The following is a 26,015-nucleotide window of genomic DNA, read 5'->3' on the forward strand; positions in this document are numbered from 1 at the left end:
CTGCCCTTCTTTGTTTATTTTGGCTGGCCCATCAGTTTGTTTGTTTGTTTGATTGTTTAGGGGTTTTTCCCTTTGTTTGGTTGTTGTTCAGTTAATAAATGTATCTTCCTTTAAACTGCAACGTGCTTGATTGTTTTATGTGAGACCTCTTTTGGTGTACCTCCTGTAGGGGGTCGTAACAGCAACGTTGCATTAGGTGACACGATGGGCTGGGGCTAGCTGGTTAGCATGCAAACTAATGTAGATACATCTGCAGCCCGTCTTTCACATAATGTCAAAAATGTTATTTCCGCAAATTTTGTTGATGATTTTGGTTATTTTTTGAATGTTTTAAACTAAAATTGTTAAATATTGCACCTTTAAAAGTTCCTTATAGTAGCCTTAAACACTCCACCTGTTTCCAAACAGACTTCTTCTAGACATTTTGCAACTCTGAACTTTAAAAATGAGCTTTCAGGAGGTAGAGCCTGAGAACTTAGAGCCTTGTCTTCTGTCTCACAGTGAGTCAGCTACATGTTGGACTCCAGGGCTCTCTTAAAGTCATGTCAGTGTCGCGGTACATCTTATTGAAAACCAAGCTGACATGTAAAATCCTTTGTTTCTCCATTGTACACTGAACCATGTGTTTTGAGAGGTTAAAAAAGACGAGAGTTTCTGTTTCTAACGTCATCCATCCCATTCTCTTCCTCTCACTTTGTTTTTAGAGTAAGTGGATCCACTGAGATGGAAATCCCCCGGTGCTCATATAACAGGAAATAAAGATCAGGTATGTACCTCAGCTTTCTGCTCGCCAATCTTCATATCTGCTTTATTAATCTGACAACCACTCATACAGAATTTACTGACGCGAGGTTGTTGAAAGCAGGTTAAGATTTCCTCTTAGGGCTGACGCATCATTTGAATAGCCTGCACTCGATACATGTTTACTTCCCAACACAAACACACAGCGATACTCTAGAACTAAAGTAAGCCAGTGTCGCTTCTTCTGTCTTCATAAAGTGTTAGTACTGAGAGCGTGATGGGCGAGTCTGTGATGAGTCCCTGTCTATGTCAGTGAGGTCATCTACTATATAATCAGACACATGAGGCTGTTCTCTGGCCGCGTTTACGGACGAGTAAGGACATGAAACACCTGATGAAAATAACAGCTGTGTTGTTTTAAAGGGGCACTAATGGCAGCCTATCTTTTTAAAGAAGAATTTAAAAATGTAAAAACAAATCTGTTGATCTTTACAAATCAAGACACGATATTTTTAAAATGGCATAGCCGTCATTGCTGAAAAAGGAAAGTTTACATCGAAAATTGAAACCAATCGTGACGTAACCTTCCTCTTAGTCCTACAAAAATGTATGAACTCGGCAGCTGACCAATCCAGACCCGTCTGAACCCCCCCCGAACAGTGATCTATGATCATCCAATCACAGCTGAGCAACGACAACGATAATAAAAAGAAGCCTTGGATTTCTCCACATGCCAAAAGGGTTTGCAGAGGACTTTTTATCACCTTCCCAAAAGCAAAACCACAAGAACAAAAGTGTATATCTACTCCAAATTAAACTGCACAAGTTAGCATGCCCAGCTAACTAACTTAGAGTTATTTACAAAGGTATTGGACACATGCAATTAAGTATAGTATTAGGCTATGTCAGGTTGTCATGAGTAGTTTTGTGATTCCTTCTGTGCGGTGATTCGGTTGAAAGGAATCAGTTCCTACATGAAAACCGCTCACAGCAGTATTTTTTGGCACTTTGAGCGCCACAGGCTGAGTGCCATCTAGGTCCATTATATTCAAGAGAAGGCAGACATTTTTATGGCCGATGACTCCAAAACTCGACAACTCGCACAACTCTTGATGCATAAACAGCACTACAAGTAAGAGGAAAATATTCTAAAACTGTATTTTTGATTTTAGGGTGAACTGTCCCTTTAATGCCTGGGACATGTAGCTTTGATCTAGCTAGCTAGCTATCTACAGCAAAATAAATCCGCTTTTGATAGTCGTCATTTCAGCCGACAGACAAAAATGAGAATCTTTTCGGAAAAGAGAACGCTTACGGTATTTAACGGGGTGGGACCTGGCAGAAACATGCACACCATGTCTCGCTAGCCTGAGTTCCCGATTTCAAAACTTTCTGAGAGCTTTTTCGAGGCAAGAAGAGCAAAGAGAGCAGCAGAGGGAGAGGAGGATCAGCAGATGGGAGAAGTAATAGTCTGTCACTTAACAGGGCTTTCAGACATTATCAGAAGGTCAGTGTTTCTCTAAAACACCAAAAAAGAATATCTGTTCCAACTTGTTCCAACCGTAATGGGAATGTTGTTCTGTGGTCTAGGCTTGGTATTATTGCAGTTGTATCAAAGCCAAGACTGTTGCTATTACTGCTCCTGCAACTGCTTGTCTCATATGTTTTGGTAAAGCTGCAGTGCCTGTCCAACCATGGCTGCGGGATGTATTTGTGGGTTCGGGTTTGCTTTCCATCCTCATATAGAAAAGGTACAAAGCATGCGTTGTTAGATGCATAGGCGAGGTGGTAAAGGTGGAGGAAATATAATATCCATGGAAATGAGATGAGGCACTCATAACACTGTTCCTATAAACGAGCTGGAGCTACTGTAGCTGTAGCTCGTTGCTACCACACGTGTGATTGATTTTACATTAATGACATGTTGCATCACGCTGATACAGTCTTCTGTCTTGATATACTGTTTTAGCTGTACAATTAGCTTATCTTTGTTTTGGCTGCCTCAGAGTTTCAGGATGTAAACCCTGTTCAGAACAGCAGTCGATCTCACAGGACAGATCCTGTGTGTGCAACAGGCTGTGCAAATGTTACACAGCGTTTATTTGACAAAAGACACGCAATACTTTTTCTTTCCCTAGATAAATAGAGATTAAGAGAGTTGATGAGTGAACACTTACACAAGCTGGGTAAACAGTACGACACTGAATGGTGAACACAGACAATTGCAAGTTACATTGAGTTGTAATGCCGATATGGTGCTAATTATAGTAATAGCTAATAAAAGTAAACAAACAAAACTACTTCCTCCACCTCCCTTTTATTGATGTTGTTGTTCCAGAAGAACAGTAGTGTGAATGCTGTAGTTTTATGCATATCAGGAAAGTATTTTCCAGTATATTCAGCAGTTTTTCCGAAATCACTTCAGCTGTCAGCATTCACACTGTATTTCCATTTCTCCGTCTCCCCCGTACCATTGCATTCACGTCACAACTCTACTGTTGTTCGAGTCATGTGCCCGACTTTATAAAATAAACTTGTTTGTGACCTTTGGTGGACAAATGTAGGCGCTGTTTCTAACAACGTATCTGTACTACGATTTCTTCTTCTACTTACCAGCCATACCATACCATATTTGCTAATTCCACTATATCTCCAGTTAGCTTTTATCAAATATATCAGCCTTGCCAGATTTTTCCATCGACTCCCTAAGACTGCCACACTCTCTGAGTAAATAGACTGATCCCTGTACTTATTACACCCTGTTAGCAGCCACAACTCCATAATTCATTTACATTTCTAACAATATAACTATTCCACTGTGTATTGTTCAATTTGTTCTGTGCAATATAATGCACAACATTCCTCTATTGTCTGCAGCATTAAGTTATACTGGTTATATTGTCAACTGCTCAATATTTCAACTCACCAGTTTTCTATCAAATCTTTCCATGCAGTAGTCTACTGATATTGGTAGCATTTATCTATACTGTTAACTACTGTCTAACTACTTAACTACTAATATCATCTTCACTGTAGTTTGGTACTAGGCACACATCTTGCACCTCTGTTTCTAGAAGCAATTCAATTTATAATTGGAAATACAGTATATAGTTGTCTCATTTAGTTTATAGCAACATTTTACAACAGATATTTTATAATTTCTATATTTTAACTTTTACCTTCTGTTATTTCTTATTGTCTTCTCTATTTATATTTTATTCAGGCCCCTCTACAGCGTGATATTTCTATTCTAGACAGAGCCGCTGCAACAAACCAGTATTTCTGATAATGACTCTGTAGCTCTAACTAGATCTGTGAAGTGTTGAAATATTAAAGGTAACTGGGTTGGCATAGAAAACGCTGGATATCTTGGAGAGGGTGTGTGTATGTCTGTTTTTCAATTAGGTTACTGCTTTTAATACTTTCTTCCTTTAATAAAATTGGAGCTGTACTCAGTATCGGCTGGTACTAAACTATATTTAGAGGTTGGAATGTGGTTTTGGTTCGCAGAGAGTAAAAACAATCTGGGCTGCAACACATTCATAGTTGAAATGTTATTTGAGGCCTCTCAGACTTTTTTAGTTCCAAGAAAAAAATATCTATAAATGTAATCTGGTTATTTGAATCATTTTCATTGTGATACTCAATTATCTTATATGTCCCCATAAGTAAATGCCTGATGTGTGTGTGTCTGTGGGTTACATTTCTTCCCTGAGTAGCCAGAGGCTCATGAGGCAGAGCGATAAGAGAGGCAGGACTAAATGCTTCATGCCATGAGGTATATTTGGCCGTGAAACATCGGTTTACACCATTAAAAGTGTGTGTTTATGTGTTACCTAACTTCCAGGGTCTGTCTACGAGCCTCACTCTGAACCCCTGGTAACCATGGAGACCAAGTCTGGAGAGAGACCAAATGCAGACGCCTCCATCCCGAGCCTTCAGAGTGAAGCTGTGGCCAGTGATCTGCAAGAGTTGTCCCTGCAGCCTGCCCCCAACCTGCCGCCAGTCACGGAGAGGAAGAACGGTGAGTGGCGGTTTGTACACGCAAACTGCCTTTTACTCATGCAAACACATGACTTTGTGAAAGTGTCCATCAAATGGTTGTCAGGGGCACGCAGAGGAACTAAAACAGAGGAGCTGGACAATCATGCAAATAAAGCCGCAGTATGTTCCCATTTGATTAAATTTGTCTGGTGAACATGATTGTGGTCTATTTTAACCGTTCAAAGATGCAAAGAAGCAAATGTTCCTCGAGGCAGAGAGGCTGTTTGTGTGCCACGCTTTTCCAGCATCTGTAGAGCTGCTAGCCGCTGCTCGTGTTTACATTTCAGACATACTAGGTCTCCCCTCGCATTACCTCATTATAAACAGCTAGTGCCGTCTTCCAAATGCACACACACTCACATCTGAGCTGGCTTACGCACAGACACCATACACAGACTCTCAAAGCAGTGGAGAGATATTGTTTAAGCACCATCTTTCACCATTTCACTATTTTAAGTTGACCTTAAACTTGACCCAAACACTAAGACTTGTCAGTGAGTTGTTGGCTAGGTGAATACACAGCTTATGAGGGGTCGTTCCTGAAGGTTCACGTCATAGGGTGATACTTTTTCTGTCTCCTCTTTCCGAGGAAAGCTGCAGAGCGTTCAGATGTGGACGGACTAATTAACACCCGGTATAAAAGGCTCCTTGAGGAATTTTGGCTATCAGCAACACTATGCAGCATATGTCTTCATGTGTGGGACCCGTTTTCTTTTTTATTCCTTAACTTAGCAGGAAGAAACGGAGTTTGATGAACTTTCTACTTGTTGGGCAGATCTTTTTCTTACTATTGCGGTCACGCTGTACAAATTGCCTTTACACCTGGCTCGGGTCTTAACTCTATGAGAGCAAGACCACCTACAGATGTGTGGCTCATCCAATCGCATTCTGATCACAGGCATTCTGAGTGCATTTACACACCATAAACATGTTTATTCCTTATATATACACATTGAGATCTCTCAGCCTTTCTTCCTCCGGGAATCTCAACCACACCTCCAGAAGCACTTGCAACCAACTAGCTCCTAAGTACGTTCAATCAGTACAATAAAGACAGAGCCAATACGTAGGTATTTGTGCCCTAGCTGTCCACAAATGTCAATGAACATCAAGTTGCTAAATTGATGTTGGGAGACTGTTGCAAACAGTAGAGCAGATCTGGTGTTCATGACAGTGTTGGTCATTGAAGGTCTTTAATCTCCCTATATTTAGAAACAGATTTCATTGCATTGGGGAGGTTTTCTTTCTTTTTGACTGACTGGCTCTCTGCAAACTAGAAGAACTACATTGTCTTGAATGGCACATGTAGTATTTGCACTTTTATTTGGCATGATTTCCATAACGCAACATAAATGTTTGTATCCTAAAATAATAGCTATGGTTGTCGTGCTTTTGTCACAGTTGAAATGTAGACTTACGAAGCTGTGAGCAGTTATCTGGTGTCTTGTTGTGGGTGCCTGGAATTGATAACGAGGCATTATAGGTGTAAAACTGGGTGGGGATTTTATGTGTAACTGAGATACAGATAAGACATGACTGTCATCAAAATATATAGAAATACATATCATATTAGGTGGAGGGATCCAGATAAATCATACTGAAAAGGACATTGAGTCTTAAGTGTAAACCACTTTCCACTGAATGAATAAAGTTTTATCCACATCTTTCATTGTCTTTTCCTCAGAGGAGCACAACGTGAGCGTCTGTTTTGTGTTTATGTTAAAGAAGTGCAATAGAATATACCTGCTACTGTAAGAAAACAGCTGACACGGTAATCTGAAACATGTGGGCAAACGACTGTACGAGCTAGACGGGAATGCTCTGTGGAGCTCTCTATTTTAAGACGGTGCGTGTCCCCACCTTCTGGACAGTACCAGTACTACAACCAGACGAATAAAAGTCAATCCACAATTTTTGGTTTAACAGTTCATGAACAGAATACCATCAGATGGACTCAAGATCAGTTTTGGTCCCCTTCAAATCCCCTTAATCAGCTCTGAGTAAGCCCTCTGTATGTGGATGTGTGTGTGTGTGTGTGAGGTGTGTGCATCCTCAGTGTGCACAGATAAAGAGGTTCTGGATATAGCGATGTGGCCAGCTGGTCCTGCTATTTAAACCAGTTGGAGAGAGTACAGAGGTTAAGAGGAAAGAGAGATGTAATATCAGAGGAGGGTTGGGGGTTGATGTTGAACTGAAGAAAATGTATTGGCTGAGGAAATGGGGAAACTGTGGGGGCAGGAGCACTCAAGAAATCAGAATAGAATATAAAGTGACAGGAAGCGTTTGCCCTAAATTGATAACAAGTTTTTTCTATACAAGCAGCTCCGTTTACATCTCTCAGTGTATAGGTGAGTCTTAGGGGGCTCGGTGTGCACGTAGATACTTACGCCAGAGCAGTGGCAGACTCGGGATGTTTGAGGGGCAGGGGCGAAAGAAATAAAGAGAGCACCATCTGCGCGCTGTGCGGCACCAGTGTGCAGTTAGTCATTATGTATTTATACCTTATGTAAATCTTGACGGGCTGTGTGCATTTCTCCGTGGATTTTGATACTTTCACAGCATTTAAACAGCACTTAGACCTGCTTTATAACCCAAAAGACATGTAAAGCTCATTTTCAAAAATATGGGACCTTAAGTGTGAAGAAAATATGGAAAAAAACTTTGCAAACTTTGTCTTTTTGGACCTGCAGTGCAGATTTATGGCCCCACAACACAGATTATAGCTTCACCCACCAGACAATCATTGCAGCTTTCGGAGCCGTCAAAGTACAGTATGGTCCCATTATTTTTAATAGTTTGCAGGAAAAGTTTGATGAAGCTAAATCATTCTGTCTGTGTTTTCACACAGACCTCAGTTTGACTGACAAGTGGATCAATAGTTAATAACTACATTTTCATTTTGGAGGGACTCAGTCCTCAGTGGCCTCTTTGAAAAAATGAACTGAAAGGAAATAAAGACAGAAAATATATGAAAGGGATGGTGGTAAATAGAGTGGGTTGGAAAATGGATATGACTGAATCAACAGCTAATTAAAAAATGATGTACTGTGTTTGGAACCTTAACAAAGTGAATGCTATGGTCCCGATGGCTGTTAAAATTGGTGATGGACTTTTCAAGGTTGAATAAACTTTCCGAGACAGATTGAAAAATTAATGTTTGTATGGAAAGCAGAGATAATGAAGGCAGAAATATAATTATTGAGAGTGCAGAATACATGCATGCTCCACCAGGGGGTGGAGGAGTCGGGGTTGGAGTTAATTTGATGCTTGTTTACAGCTTTGTCTTGTTATAGGAAGAGCAAAGGTGGTGAAACCAAAGACGAGGCTGAGATGTAGCAATAAATAACATTTATAGCCATAGTTTAGTTGTTAGAAATCAAAATATACCTGGCCTAAATTTAGTTCTCTATATTTAAAAAGTTATAGGTGATAGTTTATAATCTGTGATGCAGCTTTTTTTTGACCCATGTTCCTAAAAAAAGCTGCACCAACAAACAAGGAAATCAACTCAATGTCTTGAAAACCGTGATAACTATTCCTCTGTAGCCTCGGAGCAATACTTTCATTTTCTGTATTGTGGAGCAGAGGGTCTTTCTCAAGTATTGAGTCAAGTTTTTTTATGAACACACACTGGCACATTAGTTTACAGTGGCTATTTTGGCAATGACTTTTGACCTGTCGTCTCATAATTTCCTCCCCTTGACATACGAGGGAATCCTTTTAATAGATCCGTGGACCACCTCCCCAGAGATAACAGTGAGACATTGATGCACACATAGCCAGGCTTTCTGAAGGCTAATGACGTCAAGCCCAAAGGTCAAGAAGAAAGCACTTCTGAAATTAAACTTTTGCGTAGGACCTGGGCTCATGAGGGTTGTTATGATTCAGTTAAAACACTTGTTTTCCTAGAAATCAGTTCTTCTTTGCTGCTTGGAAACAGTAGCCTCCACAGCAAGTTGCAACTACTGTTGTAGAGCTGCCTCAAAGAATCAGTTCCTGGTAATTTGGTGTAATGTTAGTCAGAGCTGGCAAAATGTCAACAGTTTGGCAATCACTTATTCTGGAAAATCCCACCAGTAAACCAGTGACAGGTACTACATGCAGGCTTTAGTTTTCAATAATTTATTCCTAGATTATTTATTTATTCATGTTCCTTTTCAGTTATGACTGACTGCAGAACTAGATGATAAAATAAGTTTTATGGTATACATTCTGTGTATGCTGTATGTACTGCAAAGTATTTAACCTGGGCCAGGCCATACAACCATTAAAGCAATCATATCCGCTCCATAAAGGGTGAGTAGTATAAAGATGTGAGAAAAATAACATTAATATACTGTACATATATTTATTTTTGACACGCTGGTACTTTATCATCACTCCCCACTGAGCAAAGACGTCAATTTAACGTCTTTGTCGATCTTTCAAAAGTCGTCCGCTCAGGAACCAGAATGAAAGTTAATTGCTACGTCTTGTTAAAGGTGCAATATGTAAGAACTGGTTGATAATTTTAGTCAATCTTTGAAAGTTTTCAACTCAAATTCTTACATATTGCCCCTTTTAAAAACATACTTTTAACAATAACTATTGACGTCTAGGTGACATCCTTACAGGCTTCCTACATCCTTTCAACATCAGTTACAGAAGTCCAAAGGGCAACTTCTTGTGGTTCAAAATCAAAGTTTTTCTGACGTCTTGCTTGCTTGCACTCACTTCAGATGTCAACCCGTTGCACCCTAACCTTTCTGCATGCAGCAAAAGCCACAGGGAGGAATCAAACCGTCAACCTCGGCTTCAGTACATCGGGCACACACTCTAGCAGGCGAGCTTCCAGTGCACCTTTCAGCTATATTTCCCTAAGTGTAATAACTGAATTAAAAAGTCTCATCCTGTCTTCATTTACAGTTAGCTTTATTGAATACCAAGTTTTGGTCATCAAACCTTTATCAGGTAGGCTTTAGGGAAGTGTCGATCTCTTGGTCAGTCCGTCAATCAGTTTGATCCAGACTAAAATATCTCAACAACTACATTCATAGTCAACCCCACCTGAAAACAGATGATGTGAAAGTTCAGCACTCAGACTACAACACTGACCTTGACTAATCCAAAGCTTTTGATGGTTGTGGAAGCATTACCTCTCCTCTCCACTTTGAGATCCTTTTTCTGTTTATTAATCAACAGAGATTAACATCTGCCTCCACTGATACAGCCGGACCGAGCTGTGTGTGCGGGAGAGAAGATGGAGCGACAGAGATTTACAGTCCAATCGGAGCCCTTAGCAATTTGTGGGCTTTTATCTCAGCATTTAGGACTGATATGAACACACACTCTACAGACACTTAACCGAGCCAGACACATTCAAACAAAGACGTGCCGACACATCTTTACATCCATTTACGCTCTCACTGTTACATAAATTATCCACATATATTAGTGATGCATATAGCTGAACACATTGTCACACGTAGATACACTCACTCTGAGAGGGAAACAATTGCACACACCTACACACATGCACACAAACACAACCCAGCAAAGCAGGATTATCCCCGCCAGCGTTTTGGTCGGGGCCTTATCAGAAGTAATGGCGGATCAGAGTCCTGATTCGTTTTCCCCTCTCTTGTCAGACTGAGGAGTTCTTTGCCTGGGGACACCACATCTTGCATATTAACACCCTCTGATACAGAAATGCACCCACAGACGCAGCGTCCTGCATATTTAACATGTGCACACAAATACACAGACTGTTGTTTGTGTGCATCAGCTTAACTTAACAATCCCTCATGTCTGTAAATGAGCCTCCGATAACCAAACCGTGAACAAACGCACACACTTTACCGTCCGCTCACCATTTCTTTGTTTTTGAAGCACCGCATCGTTCTTTTTTTTTAACATTATGTGAACATGACAAGCGACATCGGTTCAATGTAATGCAAAGCGACAGCTGAGAAGAAAGCGCTTAGTATTTTTTCACCTTGAGAGGGCCCTCTCTCACCTTTTAATGTCATGTCAAATTATCTGATGCCACCCGGGACAGAGCCTTAATAATGGAGATGAATGAAACTGTCAATGGATGGGAACAGGTGTTTTATACCGACACGCAGGCAGGCAGGGAGAGGAGAAGGCAGTCGAGCTGAAGGAGGGAGATAAAGGCAGTTTAGAGGCATGCAGGCAGGTTTATTGACCTGCTGAAAGAGAACAGATCAGCTGATAGTTGGACTGTGGGTGCCGTTTCTCTTTTTTATTTCAAGTAAAAAGCACAAAGGCTAAATGTTGGAGCCGCTGTGAGATGCTGGCTTCAAAGAATAACTTTGCTCAAACAAGATAAGGCTCTTGATATTGAATTTCTTTTCTCGTAACGTGTGTCCTACATTGAAAATCATTGTACTATTAAAAAGGTGTGAAGGCTTAATGAGGGGTACTTTGCTTGATTGACTGTTTGGACTGTTTTTTTCTGATATCCTGGCTCTCATCAGCAAGAACACATTAACAGTGTACTGTTAGGAACCAACAGGTGATAGAAAGTTGTATATGATAGGGTTGAAATTTAGATTTATTGTATTAATCTGATTGTCACAAGTTGAACGTAAGTAAAACAATGCCAAATGTGGTTTAGTTACTCCTCGGTTAATGAGCTTGTGTACATGGACAGTATGGAGGACTGGAACTGCCAAAAGAAAAAATAAATTAATAAATACAATTGCTCAATAAATAAGTACGACATAAAATGCAACAAAAATAATATGAAGAATAAACGCAGTCAGTCTTAATTTGCTTCTGTATATATTAACTCCCCTATTTACCTGTATTTATGTATTCCTATTTGTTTTCCTGTTTGTTATTAATGTACTCATTTTTAAATGTATTCATTTATTTGAGGATGTATTTTATCTTTTTCTTTTATTTTGCAAAATGCAAATGGAAAGAAAAACATAAATAAATACATTTAAAAATGTATAAGTTAATAAGTAAAATGGAAAATTGATTGGGAAAGTAAATCAATTAGTTAACACAAAAGTAAAGCCTATAATGTTTTCTTTATGCATTTTAAATTTGGCTCTTTCAGGCCTCCATACTCGTGGGCCAAGTTAAGACTTGAGCTGAAGCTGCTGCAGCTTTGCTGATGTCAAGCTGCTTTTCTGTTTCTCAACATCAAGAACCTTCGCACAATTACTGCTACTCTCTTTGCATTAGGGCTGCATGATATAGTCAAAAAATCATTATTTTGACAGACACTATGATTGTGATACGTTTCACGGTCAGTGGGAGTGATCATTTTTGCATCACAATTTTTATTTTCTTTGAACAAACTATTAAAAGCGTGATGATGTGTCGTTTGTTGGAGTCTGTGCTGAACACGTTTTCATACAGCCGTGGAACAGGATTTGGAGGTCAGGGCGCCTCCGCAGCACTACAGTACTGAAACTTTACCATTATCAAAAACAGCTGCAGCTTCCTGAGATTTTTTTCTTTTCTTTTTTTAAGATCTGCCTTTCAGATGCTCTGAAAATCTTTACTGCTGCCCAAGTTGTAACATCAGTGTCCTCACATCCACCAACCTGTGCTAGACAAGTTGTGTTCCTGAGTTTGAAAAGACTCCTTTGAACATAAACAGGAAGTGGTGAAGACAAAAGTCAGACAGGTGTGGGAAAAAAAAAAGATTTGGGGCATGCAGAGTTGCAGCAGGTGTGGTGTGTGTGTGTGTGTGTGTGTGTGTGTGTGTGTGTGTGTGTGTGTGCGTGTGCGTGTGCGCGCGCGTAATGATTTTAGGGCTGAGGGCACGGCGGCAGAGACGTGCTCACACAGGTGCGTATCATTGACCCCACACTGAGCTCAGATCAGAGGTGCTAAGTGAGAAGAATGTGGTGAGTAGCAAAGGGGCTCCGCTAAGAACGTGTGTGTGTCCTTGCGTGCGCCTGTTTGTGTCTGTCAACCTCTGAATGACTGAGTGCAGCAACAGCTGTGACAGACTGCTTGATCACGGATTCACTGACATTCGACACGCACACGAGCATGTCCTCCTCAGTCCTGTAGCTGCAGCGAATACAACAGAAGCTCCTCTGTAGCTCTGTGCTGGAGCTCTGATACAGTAGCTTTGTGTTTATACGTGCTTTTTTTATGTCACTGCTTTGAGACATCAAGGAGGACTTTGTTGTTGAGGATGCAGACAGTATTTTCATTGGATCCAATCAAGGAGTCCCATCCAAAGTAGTGATGGGAAAGGCCTGTTTTGATATATTTTCATAGATGCGACTTTGCTTTAAAGAACATTCTTTCTTTTCGCTCATAAACACTGTCCAGCAACTTGTCGAAGAGGAATACCTCGTTCAGTCTGGTGGACGTGCAGACTTGTGACTAAACAACAGCCGACCTCCTGCTCCCCGTTTGCTTTCCTGGTTTCCCTGAGTCTCATTCAGAGTTAATTCCTGGTTTGATCGGACTCGCCATGCTGGAACACCTGACTTGTGTGCGCATTGACCCTGCCCCAATCAGCAGGAACATGGATGAGAGAGCCATACGGTTTGAGTTAGAGCGCCAGGCCTGTCAGAGTCTCAGACAAGGTGGGATACCTGTTGTGGGTCATGCATCCAAGGTGTAAACAGTGCAGCACGACTTTGCTTTTAAAATGTGTGTAGCTTGTCGGATCAATGCCTTGATTTCATTGGTAGCAGAAAAAAAATGTGTGTCCATTCAGGCGATGTATTCAGGTTTCATTCAATGCAAAAATCAACTGTTTCAAGTGTGCAGGCCTTCCTCAGTGTCATCCAGCTGTATTTTCTGGGCTCAGGTGTTAAGTGGATCAAATACTCTACAAGTGGCTGGGTTACAGTTGGGACCCGTCCAGCCTGGGCACAGCACACTTTGCCTTGAGCGCATGAACTCCGCAACCTGTGGACTGCAGCGGCATGGGCCTCGGACCAAAGTAGCTGTACTTAGAGCAGCTTGGACCGATTTAGGAAAGGACAAACTCTGCGAACTCCAAGAGACTTCCAGAGAAATCTAAAGTGAAATTACATGGGTGAGACAACCCCTACGATTAAGCTTAAAGGGGCAATGTGCTAGAATTGTAGTTGAATGCGTTGCAAAATTAAGTACAATTATCAACAGAATGTGATTAAATAGCAGCTTTGACGTTACAGTGTCTGTGTATTGTGTTGCAGAGATACCTTCTGAAGTTACCATGCTAACCAGCTAGCCCTGTGCAGTCCAAAGCTTCTGTGCTAGCGGTGTAAACACCAACACTTCCCTGGTCCCAGAGCTCCCAGTCCGAACTGGTAGCTGCATGGCTAACTAAGCTAATTAGCAATGGGCGGCTACAGTTAGCAGCAGTTAGTGGTTGAATGTGTTTTGAGTAGGAATTTGACAGGTTGCTAATTCTTAGCAACCTGTCAAACATATTGCACCTTTAAAGATCTTTTCATTATTCTACTTGAAACTCTTCGACAGCTGTTGGTTTTGTTTAGATGTGTATAAGTTTGAGTATATTGAACCAGGACTTATGTCATCTGTCTACAGTGCAACAAGTCTCCATCTGTCCACCTTCTTCTTCAGTTAAACCAGTGAATCCCGTGCATGTGTCGGCATTTTACAGTAATGTTCATCTTAACTGCCGTGAGGGATTTGGTTTCAAGCGGTTACAACATGGACACAAATAGAAAACTGTGTGAGAGAGCACGAGGGAGAGACCCCACAGGTTAGGGATTGAAACAGACAGCAAATGTACAGTAAGTGCTGTACTACAGTATGAAAAAGAGAAAAGAAACACTGGTAGAAATCGTAAGACAAACTGGCAGATAAGGAAGTAAATTTTACTTGGATACATAATGGGACAATGGGAAAATTAAAATTTAAACTAACAGATTCAGTAAATCCACACTGGTCTGAAGGGATTTAATGCAGTCTATAGAAATGTGCTTTAAAATCCATTTGAAGCAGTGTTTTGAAAGATGACACTGATATTGCCGGGCTTAGTTCTTCACGTCTGTCCCAGGAGGGGAGGGGAATGAAAATAAAGAGAAGCAGCAGGCACAGAGAGATGAAGCTGAGAGACAGAAGTCACCAATGAGGAGGACAGAGTTAAGGATTGTAAAGATAGTGATACTAGTATGGAGTGCAGTCGAAATACTGCTTCAAGGGGAGGCAAAATGTGTTGAGCAATTCATGAAAGAAGTCTCGAGTTGAGTCGTCTAAATTAGTGTGCAAACCCTGGTGCAACAGGTGTGTCATGTTACGCTGCATCGCAGTCAGCCAAGTCTGCTGACGCCATACATACTGTACATTATATACCCATCATATCCCTCTGTGACCTTGTTTAATGCAATTTGCGAAGGTTTCTCTTTTGCAGCCTGTAAGAAAAAATTGCTTTGGACAAGACAAGTCGCCTTCTGCCATGGACTATTTGGTGTGTAGACTATTTGGTGTGTCCAGACAAGGGTAAACAAAAGCAACCGCAAACTGCTGCTGTATTTTATCAGCTGTAGCTACCAAAGCTAATTACGCTAACGTAAACTTTATGAGATTATTATTGAAAACTTTGTCTCAGGATGACTCTTTAATGTTTATAGCTTACACATTGTGAAACAATAATATGTATATATGCCTCTGATGGCTATGCTACTGTACATCATATGTTAAAAGACTGAGGCTAAAGCTGCATGTCCCATGCAAAAAGTTAGCATTTTGAAGTAGAGAAACAGCAAAACTAAACTATAAAGCTATTAATTTTTAGTGTTGCAGGTATGATAAGGAAATGTCAAATTAGACTGTTTAATTCTAACAAAACCCATTTAGCTGCTTAGCTTAGCCTACATGCTAATGTAAGATTTATTCTTCATTGATTTTATTTATGTTTCACTCGAAGTGGTAAATGAGAAAATGCTTTTAGGTTGAAGACAAACGTGTTTGGCAAACATCAGGCTATTTGGGATAACGAGATTGCATTACAGGACATAGCAGGACAGAGCTGCTGATGTTAGCCTACGCTCTAACTAGCATCCAAGACTGGGTCCTTACAATGGGAGTACAGTGGATGTGCTAGCTGTTAACAGGGGTTATTTACTTTTTCTTGGAAATGTAACGCTTAACCACACTAACGTAATGAGAAATGCCCTTGGGCCTTGGTAGTAACACTTGCTAACTACTGTAGGAAGTAAGCTAGTTAGCTGTACATGCTAATGTTTGCAGCGTAGGTAATATACGAACAGATAGAAACACACAATGAATTCACTCCTGAAGCCTTTTCTCTCGTATTTTGTTGTGGCCTGATGGGAAGTGTTAAACTGTTGCACCAGAGGCTTAAAATTATCATATAAGCATAAGCATACCCTAGTGAGAAAGTTCAAATCCCACCTACAAGAAGCTTTTAATGTGTGTTGTTCACATTTATCATCGTAGCCGACACCAAGCGTGATTGGTTGAAAGGAAGTTACGTGAGACGTAGGATCCATATTTTGCCATCCTACTTATGTCAGCAAATGCATTAAAACAACACAGAATGGGCTAAAACCAACTATTAATTTAAACATCACAAAACGATCATCTCCGGACAGGCCTGTTTTGTCTAGTTGTGGTCGCCAAGCTCTGATTGGACAACAGCTTTTTCAGGGGAATAGAACCTGTAGTTTGGCCACAGATAATCTGGCCTAAGAAACCGTGTTTCAATCCAAGACTCCTCTAAAAAGAACACTTCTGCTCTTCTTTAATTATAATAATTGCTCTTATCTGCATTGAACTGTTGTTGAGTGAAGGCACACTTGATGTTATGTGGTGACATTCGAGCAATGAGCGCACTTTCCCAGAATAGATTCTGTATCAGCACATTGCATCAGTTGCCTGTCATCTCTTGGCACAAATCATTTGCCTCTAAAAAAACAAGTGTTTTGAGTTACTCGTCTGTGTCTGTGTGTGTGTGTGTGTGTGTGTGTGTGCGTGGGAATGTCTCACGACCGTGTCTTTATATTCACACCATGCGGCCATAAGTGGAGGTATTAAAATATGTGTTTATTTTTGTACTCCTGTGTTTGTGTGTGTTTGCAAATATGCAGGCCTGTAATGAGTGTCTGTGTTTGTTTTGTTAGTCTGCCCATGTTTGCCTGCAGGAGCCTGTTAAATCTTTCCCGCTGCCAAGGGGAGAAACTGCACCATCCTGCATCAGCCACGTCCTCGTCGCAGAAATCAAAGGAATAGGAATGTTTTTATCTCCGTCTACTGTAGGACACACAGAGGGACTGTCTGCTGTTTGTGTGTGCCACAGCGACAGAGCCTGCTGTCATTATAACCAACGTGGGATAAAAAGATATGTAGGCAGTGCTGAAACACCAGCACACACAGATCTATTCTGGTGTGTGCAAAAACACTTTAAAAAAAGAAGGAAGAGTTTCACTAAAAAGAGGAACAAGAAGGGCAGATGTATGACAGAGATAAGTGCTCTCACCGCTGTTCTCTGAGTAAGTGATATTTAAGGGGCATGTAGGGAGAGATCAGTGGTAGAGGAGGCTAGCTTCCTTTTTGTTGACTTGACAGAGACCAAAGTCTCGGTATATGAAGAGTAATGTCTCTTTTTGTCGAAATTAAAGGGCCAGAGGATGTAAGAAGTGGATAGTAGGTTCAGGAGTTTTGGATACAGCTTCAGGAAGGCTCTGGGCAAAATAAGAGAAGAGGTTTGTCTGTTGCAGACAGCACTGTACCTGACAAAACGGTAAGAAAGGAGCTTACGTACGTGGCGAAGTTGCGATTTCTTTCTGTTATCCGCCATAGTTTTAACACACACTATTAGTTATATAGCAATTTAAAGTCGTTCAACTCTCTGACTCACTGGGCAATCAGCGTGCCTTCATCCTTAATGTGAAAAAGAGATTATAATTAAGAAAACTATAATAAAGGAATTATAACATACATACAGACAGCTGTTTGAATGAAAAACCCATTGGATCAGTACCCGCCCAGCACAGAACAGCAGGCAAATCGAGTGACTGAACGCTGAACATAATCGAGTGTTTAGCAGCTAAAGAGACGGACATTTCCCTCAGGAGCGGGGTGGTGGAGATGAAAACTGAGATAGAATAATTGAATGGATGAATTTTGGGCAGGCGGCCAGAAACACAGCTCCAGATGAATGCTGATATTGCTCCGTGTCATCTGGATGTGTAACCGTCTGCTATTAAGTTCACCACATTAACGTTATACTCAAGTGTCCAGTTACTTTACAGCTCGCACAGTATGTGAGATCACATTGAAGCACTGATTAAAAAGATTATAAGTTATTGAAGGTGCTATATGTTTGTTTTGTCTTATAAAAATACAGGTATGGAGCATTTGTTACTCATTAACTGATGTCATATTGTGGCTTCATCTACTTTTATTTTCAACATTTTGAATCAAAAACATACTTTGAGTTGTATTTGTATCAAGTTCTTTGTCAGGCTGATTTGTAGTATTTTTAATAATTTGTTTTGTGAAGTATTTGTTATCGAGGCACCTGCGACCCTCCGTTTACAAATCATATTAGATTTAATTTGTTGGTTTTATGAACTGAGCCTGACTTGCGATCAAGTAACCCCATGTGTGGTGTCAGCCCGTGTCGTAGGAACGCTGCGCTGAGGAAAGTTGAGCTACAGTTTGAATGTCATCGGGGTGATTGACTTCAGCTCATATGGGGCAGCAGTAAATTTTCACTTTATGGATTTGTCCTTTCACATCAGTTCTGATCAGACAGATTGACCTGGCAACACATTTTTGTTGTGCCTCACGCAGTGTGAGACTTTAAAACTGTCTGTTCTTTACATCAGAGTAGCCAAAGAGAATTATATAGTAACCTGTGCATGTTGAGGAAATATGACCTGTGAATATAGAGCTGCGATGATTTGTCCATTAATCGATTTGTATCACCAAGTATCTTGACAACTGACTGTTTTGAGCCATTTTTTGAGAAAAAATATCCAAATTCTTTGATTTCAGCTTCTCGAATGTGAGTATTTTCCGTTGTCATCTTGGGTTTTGCAAAAAAATGGTCAATCTTTTCACCATTTTTTGACATTTTATGGACCAAACAACTAATCGATTGATTGAGCATTCATACTCCAAACAAACAGGGGGCAGCATTTCACCAGAGTAACTGCAAACTACTGATAACTGTAGCTGCCGTTAGCCAGTTAACTCAGTTAGCAGTGCAGCTAGCGGTCCTCTTAGCGGACTCAAGTCTGGTTGTGTATACTACTGTTTTTTTTTTTTTATGTTTTAAACTAAAATTCCTACATATTGCACCTTTAATATTACCAGGTAAAAACAAAGACATTAACTGTACGCATACAACAAACAGTTTACACTCTAGAAGGAAAGGTCATCAGATTGAGCTCCAGCTATCTCTTATTACTGGTAGTTGCCTCAGCATATGACACACTGTGCAACACCTCGGCTCTGCAGTGCTAAAGTGAGGACTGAGGTTAGACCATGCTAGCTGGTCAGGGTGATTGAAAAAGAGCCATCTACCAAAAAATCTTTCAAGATGTCCAATTTTTTACACTTCAACACTGATTTCATGACCCAGATATACTGTAGAGTGGCTGCTGATCTGCACAAGATCATTTCCTGGCAAATCATATTTCTCATTTTGGAAGTTCGGTCCTCAAACTTTTTGCAGATACAAGTTTTCATCAGAGAAAATGCGAGGTCGGCTCAGGACGTGGTGAGTCAGAGCGACTTCGATAGCAATTTCTGAGCAGGAGAACATGGAGGCACGACCTGCAAATAGCCGTTAGCTCCGGGAATTTAATGATAGTTCTGTTTCGAACCATGTTTGTATCTGAGACTCCAAAACTCCCGAATTGAATTATACATGTTAAAACAGTTTAAAAGAATAAACATCAGGACGAGCGACGTTACATGAAACATGCATGCTGATCGCCTTCCTTTACCTCTTTGTCACACATCTCTGTGGTGTTGAGATTTGACGTATGCAGCGCAGAACTGTGTGCGCTGCTATTTAATGAAACGCTTGAAACAGGAAACTGTTGCTGCGTCTGTTTCTGTGTGTGAGCGTTTCCCATCTCTTTGTAGTGTGTCACACAACTTCGGTATGTCTTGTCACAGACAACTACAGAGAACAAATGTTGATCACCGGCAGCAACCCGGGTAGATAAAAACCTCTGTAGAGCATCTTAGATGTAACTCTACACCTTTGTTACTTGTATTCACAGACACAAAGTCGTTTGTTTCATGTTGTTGCGAACTTGCAGCGTAGTTATGAGTAATGTCACTACCTTTGTGGCTTTCTGTGGCTGGAAATGAGATAGAGGTTATGTATTGCCGGTTTGACTCGGCTCTTCATTCATCCTGCTTCTTTTTCTCTGTCGGTGTTCAGTTCTCCAGCTGAAGCTACAACAGAGAAGGTCCAGAGAGGAGCTGGTCAAACAGGGGATCATGCCACGTAAGTAGAGAACAATGTGTTTGGTCCATACATAGAAAATGTTATTGTTTCCATTTTATATTTAAACAATTCAGACTATAACATGTTTACAATGGCTGATGTAACCCTTTTAAATAACTTTCTAGTGTAAAGCCCAACCAATGCGTTCATGCTTCATGTCGACAGATCAGTGTGATAATGAAGTGAAAATGGACAGAAAACAGAACATACGGTTTAAAGTCAGTTTAAAGGCAGTGAGCATTACCATAACTAAGGCTGAGAACATGTAGCTCCTGGTTAAAGTGGTCGACCCCTTTTTAAAATGTTCTTTTTTTGCGTCACGCCGCCACAAGTTTAAACACTACATAGAAATTACACTTGTTCAGCACATTAAAGGGGCAATATACAAGAATTTTAGTTGAAAATGCTCAAAGATTTTGACTTTTTCTTTTGTTAGCCCCAAGTTAACTCTACAGCTAAAAACTCAGATAAAATACAAAAAACAAAGCATAAAACAATAAAAACAACAACAAAACAAATCAGATTTTTGAGTTTCAGTAATAAATTCCTGTTCTAACCTCACTAGCTAAGTTCCCTTAGCTAACATGCTTGAGCTAATGACTAGAGGCACCTCTCATTATCATAAAAACACAATTAACTGTTCTCCAAAGTGACAGTTTAGTTAAATCAACATCTCTATAACCAGTTTGAACAAAAATTTAACATTATAACCTTCATGAGGGTGGGACTCAATTAGTTTTAGCTAGCTGTACCTCAAAGACGGCGACTGACTGACTTGGATTCATGCTGAGTTTTTCATTCATTCATTCATCACTATGTGTTTTTTAGCTTCATTACTTGCTAGACAACTGTTCCTCTGAAGTGATTTGGATTGTGGTCAGGACTCATCTCCTGACAGACGGCAGTTTCAGTCGTCAAAGTGGGGTGATTCGAGGTCATACCTCAACTGCCATCATGAACATCCGTTTGCTGCTTTTTATCTGCTTTTTATCTGATTAAGAGACTTCCCCGTGCACCATCAGACTCAAAAAGTTTGGAAGCTTTCAGTTCCAGATGATTTGCGCTGCTTATATGCTTTTGGCTCTTGTTCAGATCCATTTAATAGCACACGCTTAAAAACTGTTATTTCATTAGACAGCATATCAAACAGAATACGTTAATGCTGCTGTTCAGCACATTTATTGACAGCAGCACAGTATGTTCTGGTGTTAATAATCTCCAGGAACGTACATTTCTGTTCAAGGGAATGACCTTAATAATCTACACATCAATGCTCATAATCAGTTTTTGTCTGATGCTCATTTAGTAAAACTTTTATTCCACAAGTATTGAACTTCATACTCTGCCTCTGACAGCTGATATCATAATAGTTTGACACGTTGTCACAGGAAGTGTGTTGTGCTGTGCGTCTTATCTACTTATTGTCTATCTGTTCATCTGCTAAATGCTTGAATTAGCTACCTGAAAACTATCTGTATAGACTATTTTGCTGTTGCAGGAGTCTATTCTGTTCCGCATCACAAATAGAGACGCACTATTTCCCCTTAGTCGCAATAAGATCAGTTCTTATCTTTCTAGACAGACAGCATTGATAATGAGCACGGCTCAGGCCTCATCTAGTGGCGAGCTACTGTACTTTTGAATGGAAAGATGCAAATAAACTCAGACCTTTGTTAACAATGGGTGGAGAAATGGCCCTGTGATCATTTACATTTCGGTGTCAGAGAGAGTGAGAGACACAGTCAGCCAAGTGTGACCAGAGGAGTTAATGTAATGACAGCTGGCTGAGACCAAGATCAAAATGTTTTGTTCACACGGTTTCATCCAATTATCCCAAGCCTCTGTTCTCCTTGACCTCAGGATTGTAGCTTGATGAGGTGCTTGTTTCGTCCGTGCGTCGTGTCTCCTGCAGTGTTAAGGGGAATTATAGCTTGTCCCTTTTAGCCTGGGGAGCGTTTATCATCTGAGCAGAACAGAGATACTTATGTGGAGACAGTGGAGATGCTACAGGGGTCGAATATAATGATGGTCACGTGAGCGGCTGAAAGTTCGCTCTGTCAGGTGGAGGCTTTGTTTGATTAAGAAAGGAACCGTGCGACCCTGTGATGCTATGGCTGTCGTTGACGACAGGTTTGAATGTCACTTGATTATCTTCAGGTCGTAGGTTAGACCTGGTTAAGTTCAGGTATGGGTTTAAATGTGGTTAATGTCACCGTAAGGACATGGCGGGACAATTAGCCACTGACATTTCGGCTAGCCTCCTCTGCTGCTCTGCTGCGTGACCTTTATCGTAATTGCCCCTGTAGTCTCTCATGGAGACAGAAGGCAGGTGGAGGAGCGACAACACACACAGTAGCAGCATCTCTACGACTCTCACCGCCGCCTCCTTTTTTCCACTGACCTTTCTGAAACAGAATGCTACCAAAAATACTTTGGTCCATTTTTAAAAATCCTCAGATTAGACTTCAGTGGAAGTTCTCTACCTTCAGGTCAGTCGTCTCACAGTCACCGCACCTCTCCTGCTTGATGACTCTTTATCACTCACTGTCTTGTTTTTTCCCTCTCACTATCCCACCATCAAGTAATAATCTTTCAAATGCCTGCTTTGTGTACAGAAAACATATTTTCCTTCTGTTAGCTCCATGCATGCTGGTTAGCTTTTCACTTGAGCCCAAAGATACATCTTGTCTGACCGCACCATGGAAATAATAATGAAAATGATTCCAAGCATTATATAGAGTATAAAGTGACCTCTTGGATGCCCCTATGGTAAATAAAACATGAAAATGCCCTCTGGTTGGACCTTCCAGCATATAAAACGTGATAAATCCCTCTAGGGTGCCCTTCCAGTTGAGAAAACGTGTTGTAGTGCCCTCTCTTCACTATAAATAACACATAACTTTCTGCGTGCTGGTGCCCAACTGCATACAGCTGGTGCCCTTTATATTTTTTTTGCCCCTGCCCCTCAAAGTCCACCACTGCCAACAAAGATATGGCGGTCTGTGAGAAAATAGAAGCGACAACAACAACAAATCTAAGGATCCACCTGCTAGTTTGCTACTCAAGCGAGGCAGCGGAGTCATCAAAAACAAGAAGAGCAATGCTGACAGTGCGCTATGAAAGGATATGTGGCTCTTTTGCACTGGTTCAGATCTAATGACACAAGTGGAGGGCGCAATATGAAATACAGAGATGCACGACAGTCTCAAGACTCCGCACAGAAAAATATACGGACTGAAGGGTGAGATTATCGTTAATTTAAACGAGCTACGCGTAACTTTACATTTGTTTGAACTTGACTTTATGAAGAAGCAGCAGCCCTAGTTTGTGTGCGTGTGTGTGTGTCTGTAGCTGCGTGTTTGGTTGGTTGGCTGCGGTGTGTTAGGGTGTGTTCTTTTAACACAGTGCTATTATAAGCCCAGAGTGTGATACCCTACCTAGCACTTTATTTATACACCTCTCAGATGTGTTAAAACATTTTTTTCAGTTCAAGCTCATCTACCGGTGGTTATCAGGTTAGCTAAGCTAAACCTGAATGCACAGGTGGTGCCTCCTCCAAAGGTTTGTGACCAAGAGCAGAAAGAGACAGAGCTGGTAGTTGTACATGCAGTACACTGAATTTAAAGTATAAAATGTATACATGCAGTTAGGGTAAAAGTCTGAAGCTTTAGTTTCATATGTGTTCATAGGTTTAGTCAGTGATAAAGGCAAATCTACTGCTGTTTCTGAATGGTATGAGGATAAACTTCACTAAAGTTAGCAACGATTATTTTCATTTCCGATTAAAGGTGCGGAAAGCAATTCTGCAGAAAGACAGTTGATTCTTGAGTCTTATTCCAAAACATTAGCTTCCTTTACACAGCAGCTAACATTAGCATTTAACCACTTCCTAGCTAACATTACTGTTTGATATTGCTACACAATACGACAGGAAAGGTGTACATTCATTCTAAAATATCAACACATCATGCACACATTTATGTAAGCATGGAAGTGAAATGCACTAGATATAATCAAACAGTAATGTAAGTAAGGAAGTGGCTGATTGCGGGTTATCAAATGTTGGTTTACCTTGAACTACTGCGTGGCCCGACGTCCCTCTAGAGTTTCACTATCCGTGATCTTTTCGGTGGCTGATCAATTGGGAAGCTGTGCAATGTGAAGATGTGATAATTTGTCAGATTTTCAGCCACTTTTATTTGACTTTCAACCTAGAAAACATAACGCAACATCATCTCAGCATTTGAGCTTCCCACCCTGAGTTTGAGGAAAATGGCTGCCATGTGAATACGGCCGATTTGATGGCCTCGTAATGACACTTACTTAACAATCAACTGTCTTAAAAATTGCCAATAATCTAAAGATAAATCAATAGTTTCGTCTGTGAAAAATCAAAAAAATTTGCCAGAGCTCAAAGTGAGATCTTTCAAATTACTTTCATTTCTCCAACCCACAGTCCAAAACTGAAAGACTTTCCATTTACTGTCATAAATTAATAAAAACAGCACATCTTTACATTCAAGAAGCCTGAACCATGGCTGGCAGCTTATTTGCTTTCGATTGACTAATCGATTAAACGTCTAATTGTTGCAGCTCTTATAGTAAGATTAGGTTTACATAGGTAGTTGTAGATGATAGATAAACCTGCCCCAGTAACTGTGATTAGATGGACATATTGAACCATATATGAGCTCTGTACATGTACAGATTTACACTTCCTGGTGAAGGTGGAGCGGCTCTCACAAAGTTCTCACATCTGAAATAGCTCAATAGCTTGTGGTCTGTGACTGTCCGACAAGAACAATGCGTGACATGTTTGTTTAAGGCCACTCTGATATTTTAGTAATTCTGCTACTATTCAAGCTGATTCATGAGGTTGATAAACATATCACAAAGTTTAACCATCTGAAATGTGCTAACATACAGAAAGAGTTTCTTCAGTCATTGAACTCGGATGACAAAACCGAGCAGCAGTCAGCGGCAGACTGAACATAAAAAGACAGCCACCGCCAGAGGAAGTGAGGCTGCTTGATGTTCTCAAAGAGCGGGAATGCTGGTTAGCTTTAGCAGGGTGGCAAGAAGCCATGATGCAGCCACTCATGCACATAATGGAGTCTTTTCTCTCTGACCTCTTCCTACGACTCTCTATTTCCTCCTCTTCATTTGCCCCTCGGTCTGTTGTTGCATTTTTCTTCCAGCTGCCTCTCTTCATTTATCTCTTCTACCCGTCTTCCCACCATCCGTTTTTTTTCTGATTCTCCATCTTCTTCCTATCTATTTCCATCTCTTTCACTTTTCATCCCCACGTCCAACGCCTTATTTTCTGCTCATCCATCCATCCATCCGTCCCACCACACATTTTCCATGGAGCAGACTGACAGGCAGGTTCATACGCCCTCAAGGAGACCGCCATAACCCCCTTGTGGATGGGTGAGAGGTCTGAGAGGGGTGAAGTCCCCGGGGTGTGCACGAGTGAGTGTGTAGCAGCAGTGTGACAGTGCTCAGCGACGTGAACTGAGGCTTGAGCAGGTACCAGCAGTCTTACCCCGGGGTTGCTAATCCAGTCACACCACTTGTGTGTGTGTGTATGTGTGTATGCAGTGCAGTCAGAAGGTATTAAGACAGCGACACATTTTCTGTTGTGTTACCTCCAAACACATCAGATTTGAAATAAAATTGCAACTTGTGAATTAGCATGCTGACTTAATTTGAGGGTGTTTACTTGCATACACGTCCTGGTCAGGTGTGTACTGCAGCCGTCTTCACAGCTTAGTTGATTGTCTGGTTTTGACAACCAGTGACTGAC

General features: G+C 40.9%; 1 protein-coding gene across 6 annotated transcripts in view; it reads left to right on the plus strand.

Moving 5' to 3' along the window:
• The window catches only part of LOC311267290 (myocardin-related transcription factor A-like), a 47,851-nt gene that overhangs the window by 3,418 nt on the left and 18,418 nt on the right, over positions 1-26,015 (plus strand). For 2 of the 6 annotated variants that reach the window (XM_084370267.1, XM_084370269.1), the window contains exons 3-5: positions 705-766; positions 4,589-4,765; positions 20,144-20,209. In XM_084370267.1, coding sequence (XP_084226393.1) covers positions 4,627-4,765; positions 20,144-20,209 — 205 coding nt within the window. In that variant the 5' untranslated portion in view covers positions 705-766; positions 4,589-4,626. Of the gene's footprint in view, positions 1-704; positions 767-4,588; positions 4,766-12,642; positions 12,651-12,806; positions 13,347-17,377; positions 17,483-20,143; positions 20,210-26,015 lie in introns of those variants that run through there. The other 4 variants (XM_084370268.1, XM_084370270.1, XM_084370272.1 and 1 more) reach the window with 3 other exon arrangements.

Source organism: Pagrus pagrus, assembly GCF_965226575.1.
Source record: "Pagrus pagrus genome assembly, chromosome: 13".
Classification (NCBI taxonomy): Eukaryota; Metazoa; Chordata; class Actinopteri; order Spariformes; family Sparidae; genus Pagrus; species Pagrus pagrus.